Consider the following 7,129-nt stretch of genomic DNA (forward strand, 5'->3'; position numbering starts at 1 on the left):
CCCAGGTCCCTCCCTTCAGACCCAGGAGTCCAGGCCTCCAGCTCCTTACTCCCTCAGATCCAGGAATGCAGGTCCCCAGGCCTCTCCTTCCCTAGAACGGGGAGTCTGGGTCCCTGTCCCACCCACTCTTAAACCTAGGAGCCCAAGCTCCGGCTCCTCCTCTCTGGGAAACCCGGAGCCCAGGTTTCCTTGTCCCAGGTTGCTGCTGCCCTTTAGGATGTCCCACCTTTGTCCACCTCCCCACTGTGTGCGGAGGGCCCCGTCTTAAGAGCCGGTGTTGGGGGGGATTGGGCTTTCTCTTCAAGACACCCCCAAACTCCTCCCAGGGAAGGGCTTAGACACAATCACGGTGTAGCTCAGGGCCCCGGTCTGTCTGTCTCCTCTTCCCCACTCTCTGAAGCTTTCTTGATTTTGTCAGTCACTTTACCTGTCCTGGCACCTCTCCCGCGCTCCCTAGCTCCCACTCTGTCTCTCTGGTTCTCTCCCTGCTGGATTAATCTCTGGGCATCTCTGGCTAGGTCGGCTGTCCTTCCATCTCCTTTGTCTTTCCCTCATCCTTCCATCTTGGTCTGGCTCGGTTAGTCTCTTTCCCTCTCTTTTCTTCCTTTCTGTTCCTTTCCTTCTTCCTCTGTTGCTCCCTTTCTTACTCTCTCTCCTCCCCGGCCACTCTCTGTCTCTGTCCCTCCCTCTCTCTGCCATTTCTTCTCTTTGTGTCTCTGTTTCTCCTCACAGCCCCTCCTCTCTGTTGCTCTCCCCGTCTCTCTTTCTCCCTCTCTGTGTCCCTGTCTTCTGCTCTAATGGTCCCCCCGCCAATCTCTATTTTTATCCCTCTGACACACCCCCTGTGTCCACCTCTCTGTCTGTCTGTCTCTCCCCCTCCCTCTGCTCAGGTCCCAGCTTCTGGTCCCAATTAGTTGGTGGTGGCCAATGCAGCGGCGGGGCCCCCACCCCCGGCTCCTCATTACCGACAGCGGCTCCTAATGAGCCTGGGGTGGGGGCTGACCCTGCGCCCCCAGCCCGCGGCCTGCGTCACTGCCTGCAGCGGGGGCTGTGAAGGCCATATAAGGGGGCTGCCAGCCTCGCTGCCCGTGCCCACTGCGTGGTAGGGGGCCTTGCGGGAGGCCGCTGGGTGTGGGTGGCTGGTGGGTCCGGGGTTCTGGGCAGGGATTCGGGCCCCACTGATCCCTTTCCTCTCTCTCCACAGGTGATGGAGACCCGCCAGGTGTCCCGGAGCCCCCGGGTGCGGCTGCTGCTGCTGCTGCTGCTGCTCGTCCCCTGGGGCACCCGCACTGCCTCAGGAGTCGCCCTGCCCCCCGCTGGGGTCTTCAGGTAGGTGCCAGGCCCAGGACTCCCAGGGAGGGGTGCGGAATCTCAGAGGTGGGAAGAGAGCCAAAGAGAAAGGGGAACAGAGACCCAGAAAGGGGGACAGACCCAAAGAGAGGGCGACAGAGACCGGGGGGTGGGGGAACAAGGCGGGGGTTGCTGTCGGTGGTGGTCAGAGAGACTCAGCAAGAGGAAGCGATAGAAAAAGGAAGATTCTGGGATAGATGTGGCGAGACTTGAAAGGACTGGTGCAGAAACAGACTCATTCTTTGAGCAACGTACGGGTCCTTGGTGTGTGCCAGGCCGTGTGCAGAGCGCCGGGGACGGACGAGTGCATCAGGTTCGATCTCTGCACTCAGGGAGCTTTGAACCCGACTACAGATACAGAGACAAGGAGACGGGGGAGAGAGATCGAGCCACTCCACGGACGGGGCAGCAACACGGCTTCGAGTTAGACCGCGGGGAGGACAGGCGGCGGCGGGCGGGGGCGTGGACTCGCGATAAGGCGTCTCTTGGTCTCCTGCAGCCTGCGCACCTCCGGCCGGGCCTGGGCGGGTCCGGCCACTCCTCTGTCGCGGCGGAGCCTGGCGCTGGCGGACGACGCGGCCTTCAGGGAACGCGCGCGGCTGCTGGCAGCCCTCGAGCGCCGCCACTGGCTGAACTCGTACATGCACAAGCTGCTGGTGCTGGACGCGCCCTGAGCGCCCCACCCGTCCCCACCGTAATAAAGACCCTGTCGTGAGCTCCTGACTGCGCCTGCTTCCTGTGCGACCTGTGTGTGTGGGGGGGGCGGGGGCAGGGCGGAAAAGGAGAGGGACCTGTGTCGGCCACTCTGGAGTCTCGCCTCTCAGTCTCCGCTTCTTTCCTTAAAAAAAAAAATCTTTCCCTCAATTCATATTCTCTCGGTCTCTGTCTGTCTGTCGCTCACTCTTTCCGGGAAGCTGGCGTCTTTCCTCTCTCCGGATTTCCGCTTCCACACCCCTCCCCCAGCTCTGTCTCCTCTCGCTCTAGGTCTCTGTCCCTCTCCACCCCCGTCTCTGTCCCCTTCTCTCTGGTTCTCTGTAACCCTCGAAGTCACTGCCTCCGGCCCCCTCGTGAGTCTCTGCCCCCTTCTCTGGGTCTCTTCCTCTGTAGGCGTCTACCTACGTCTCTCTGTGTCCTTGTACTGATCGCTTGGCTTCCTGGCTTTCTGCAGATCTCTGCCTCCTTCCTCTACTATCTTTCTTTCTGCCTCTGAAACTTTTCCTTCCCTTTTAATCACTTTCTTTTTTCCTTTTTTCTCTGCCTGACTCCTTTATATTTTCCTTTTCTTTTTTCCTCTGGGTCTCCATCTCTCTCTTGCCAGCTCTCGTGTCGTCTGAATCTAGCTATTTCTAACCTCTGGTCACTTCCAGACTTCTCGGGCACAGTGGAAAGGCTCCAGTGGGAAACGCACCTGGCATCCAAGCCCAGGGTCCCCCAAATCTAGCTGTGTGATATTGAGAAAGGTTTCTTAACCTCTCTGTGCCTCATTTTATGAGGATCAAACCAGATACTTCACGAGAAGACTTTTGCACAGCGCCTGGCACGTAGCAAAATGCTTTTATTAAAATAAGGTTTCCTCCTCTCGCAGCAGCCTTTAGCAGTTTTCTTAGGGTTTTCTGATTGCGCCCTTCCCTGGAGACCACCGGGGCGCCAGGCTGGGGCGGGAGGGGAAGAGAGGGGGGAACAGGCGTCAGGCTCCAGGAGGGACTCGAAAAGGGCAGGGAGACACCTGGGCCGCCGGTGAAGAGAGGAAACAGCCAATCAAAATCTGCCTCTCTCCCTGGAGGCCTGGCCCCCCCCGGCCCCGCCCCTCCACGGTAACCATGGCAACCCATTCTCAGCGGGACGCGGAGGGCTCTGATCTGCGTTCCCAGGACCCTGCTTTTGCGGACCGCGCTCTGATTGGTCTAAGGAACGGGAACGAGCCGGGCACATCCGCGCGCGGGAAGCGGGGCGGAGCTGGCGCGTGCGGTAGGCCAGGTCTTCCGGAATTTGCATTTTCTGGAGGCGGACCAAGCCCTAATTGGCCCTTAGGCTGCGGGGGCGGGACTGTTCCCTAAATGTCATCCAGTAATAGTGAATAATGTAGGCATAACTGCATTCCTCAAAACCATCCGAAGTTGCCCGAATTTTACAAATAAATAAATAAGACTCTGAAAGTCAGGAGGAAGTTCCCCAAGTTGTTGGAGGTAGTAAGGGACAGAAGGATAGCTGGAATCCATATCTGTGCAATTTCAAAGTCTTTCCACTCCTCTCATGGAGAAATGGAATTAAAACGCTAATGAGCAGCTGCTATATGCCAGGCACTCTTCTGAGTGCTGTATTTGTATTGGCTCTTTTAATCTCACAACAACCTTATGAGGAGCTCCTCCTCTGTTTTCTGGAGGGTCTGGTAGCTGGCTACTTACCTGGGCTCTTCCCATACTCTACTTTCTCCCAGATCCCTTTCCTAGTATTTAAGGCTTTTCCCAAAATAGTGCCTGGAATCCCCGTTTCCTCTTCACTCCCAGGAAAATTCAGCAATCCCCACAGCTTCCATCACCGATGACAGCTGACAATACCCAGACTCCTTTCTCCAGACTGGGAGCTCAGGGCTCAGGGCTCAGAGGTCCAGCCACCAAAGGAGCCGAGAATCTTTCCCCAAACCCACTCCTTGTCATGGGTTCCCTATCTTGGGAATGGTCCATTGTCTATAAGTCACTGGACCAGGTCCCCGACAGTGTCCTTGCCCCTTCCCTCTTCACCCTTCCTCAGGTGGTCAGTCTCCAGCCCCGCCTCTCCTGCCCTGCCTCTCTGTGCCCTTCCCTCCTCTCCATCTGCACGCCCACCTCAGGCCTCCTCCTCTCTCACGTGGACCACAGCCTCAGACTCCTCCCCACCTCCAGGCTTCTAGTCTCACCCACTTCATTCATTCCTATACAGGCCCCAGAAGGTCTTTTTCCCACCCAGAGTTGGTTCTGCCTTCCCCTGCTCACAGCCCTTTCAAGGGCACTTGGGAGGCAAGTTCAAGCTGACGTTCCAAATCCTTCAGGCTCTTGCCTGCCTCTCTATCTTATTTCCCGCCATGCTGCAGCCTTAAGTCCTTCCCCGGCTCCAGGCTTTTTGTTACTGCTTTCATACAGCCAAGGTGCCATTTGGTTTTTTTTTTTTTTTTTTTTTTTTAATCCCAGCAACAGGGTGCTACTGATGGCTGTCCGCACACACTGGTCTTTCCCACCATCTGGTCTGCACACGTATTGTTTCCTCTGCCTGTGACACCCTCCCCTGGCCCCTGCTCACTGTTACCCAAACCTTACCCATCCTTCAAGACTGAACACAGGTGTCACTGATCTGGGAAGAGTTCACTGACCTCCAGGGTGAGTCAGGTGCCTTTTCTTGTCTCCTACAGGGCCTATAGCTACATCTATTGCTATCTGTCTTCAAACAGGTCCAACTCTGTCTCTCCCTTGCTCAAAACTCTCCCAAGTGGAACCTGAGTGTCTTCGTTTGAAAAGAAAAAAGAAAAAAAACCAAAAACCTCAAAAAACAACTGTTCTATGTCAGACCTGGCTTGTGGTTTCATGGGTATACACATACACAAAAATTCACCCTGCTGATACTTAAAGTTTGCCCACTTATCTGTAAGTTTCACCTCAATTAAAATATAAACAACCAAAAGACAAACAAACAATAAAATCTCCCAAAGCTCCTGTTATCCTTAGGAGAAAATCAAAGCTCCTCACCCTGGCAATGGAGGTCCTGTCTTCCTTTACAGCTTCATCTTCTAAGGTCTAGCTGTGGCAAGCAGATGATCAGTATTTGATAAATGACTAAATGCATTTCCTGTCTGCCATTTGCACTCTAGTGGACCTCTCTGGTGTGTGTGCCTGGCCCACATCCCTGTCCCTCTTTTTCTGTCAAGAGTTTCTGCTACTTTTGAAGACCGCTCGCCTTCCTTGAGGTACTGGCGGGGCTGCCAATTTCATGATCCTTCTCCTTGGCCAGAGGGGTGAGCATGGGCCCACGACAGCAGCCCATCTTCCTGGAGCTGGGGAAGAGAACATCGACTTCCTTTGACTCTCCCAGTTGAAGGTGAGGCCCTGCTTCCTTTCCCAGGCAAGGAAGGATGTTCAACTGCTAGGCTGCTCCAGACAGCAATGGCCACCGTGTGAATTCAGTTGCTGGACTCAACTCAGACTGCCCGAATTTGGGTCCTAACTCTCGAAATTTTTAGCTGTGACATCTGGGTCAAGTTATTTAACTTCTCCGTGCTTCAGTTTCTTCATCCGTAAAGTGATAATAGTACCAACCTCTTAGGGTTGAGGTGAGGATTAAACAAACATCGAAGTGCCTGGCACAGTGCCCTCCTACTCTGGGGCAAGCCCTTCTGGGTATCAGCTCTTGTTATTTACATGGAGCACCAGAACGCTGGCGTACTGGATCTTCCTAGCAATGCGATGACGCAGCAAAGCTTAGGACATTTCCTGTACAACTCTGGTTCCAAGGGCCACATGCCAGACACACGGTAGGTGCCCATTAATATATTTTCTGGGAGTAGGGTGGGGTTTTCAGTCTCCATCTATTCCCCTCTTGTCTTCTCAGCCTTACTCCAGTTAGAAAGAGGCTTACAGCATAATAATGCATCAAAGCTAAGCCATGGAAGATGGTCAATGCTGATAAGAATGAGGGGTTTTTGTCTTGTATGTGTTTTGAGGGACATGGAAGATCACTCATGACTGACCTAGGATTCAGTTAGAACTGGGTCAACCTAGGCTGCCACCCATGGGACGGTGGCAGGACTGAGTCAGGGCCTGTGGTGGGGGCAGGGCGGAGGTGCAGACAAAACAGGAAGGAGGGAGAGATCAGGAAGAAGAGGTGTCCAGGAGCACCTTCAAAGCAGCCTGGAAGTACATGGTGAGGCAGGAAGCTCAGAGGCTGCAAACTTGTGGTCTGTAGGTGGCCCACAAAATGTTTTGCTGGGTCTACGCCCTGCAGTGTTTTTCAATAATTTGAATGAGGCCTGGTGAGGTGGTTCACACCTGTAATCCCAGCACTTTGGGAGGCTGGGGCGGGAAGATTGCTTTGCTTGAGCCCAGGAGTTCAAGAACAGCCTGGGGAACATAGTGAGACCCCATCTCTACAAAAAAAGAAAAAATTAGCCGGGCATGGCAGCATGTGCCTGTAGTCCAAGCTATTCAGAAGGCTGAAGCAGGAGGATTGCCTGAGCCCAGAAATTTGGGGTTACAGTTAACTATGATCATGCCGCTGCACTTCAGCCTGGGTGACAGAGTGAGACCATGTCTCCTAAAAAAAAATTTGAATGAGTTGCCATGGCGAGGCACTTTATCTGGCTTCCCAAAATGCAACCTTACTAACAGATTGTTTGGGCAACAATGTGCCCAGCCCCAGGAGAGGAGCTTGTCCTCCCAGGTTTCCCAGCCTCCCTTGCAGCTAAGGATGGTCACACCAAACATTCTGGCCAACGAGACATGTAAATACAAGTCTGCTGGCAGCTCTGGGAAAGCTATTGATTTTCTTTTTTTCTTTTTTTTTTTTTTTTGAGACAGAGTCTCACTGTGTTGCCCAGGCTAGAGTGTTGTGGCATCATCCTAGCTCACAGCAACCTCAAACTCCTGGGCTCAAGCGATCCTCCTGCCTCAACCTCCCGAGTAGCTGGGACTACAGGCATGCGCCACCATGCCTGGCTAATTTTTTCTATATATTTTTAGTTGTCCAATTAATTTTCTTTCTAATTTTAGTAGAGATGGGGTCTTGCTCTTGCTCAGGCTGGTTTCGAAGCTAT

At 53.9% G+C, this 7,129-nt stretch overlaps 1 protein-coding gene across 1 annotated transcript; it reads left to right on the plus strand.

Annotated features, from left to right (window-relative positions):
* Nucleotides 1–1,169: 1,169 nt before the first annotated feature.
* PTH2 (parathyroid hormone 2) lies at nt 1,170–2,069 on the plus strand. Its single transcript, XM_012643051.1, has 2 exons — nt 1,170–1,329; nt 1,850–2,069. Exons 1-2 carry the CDS (start codon nt 1,208–1,210, stop codon nt 2,022–2,024), a joined length of 297 nt encoding a protein of 98 aa, XP_012498505.1. The 5' UTR covers nt 1,170–1,207; the 3' UTR covers nt 2,025–2,069.
* Nucleotides 2,070–7,129: the final 5,060 nt, after the last annotated feature.

The sequence above is a fragment of the Propithecus coquereli genome, unplaced genomic scaffold (assembly GCF_000956105.1).
Source record: "Propithecus coquereli isolate 6110/MARCELLA unplaced genomic scaffold, Pcoq_1.0 Scaffold193, whole genome shotgun sequence".
NCBI lineage: Eukaryota > Metazoa > Chordata > Mammalia > Primates > Indriidae > Propithecus > Propithecus coquereli.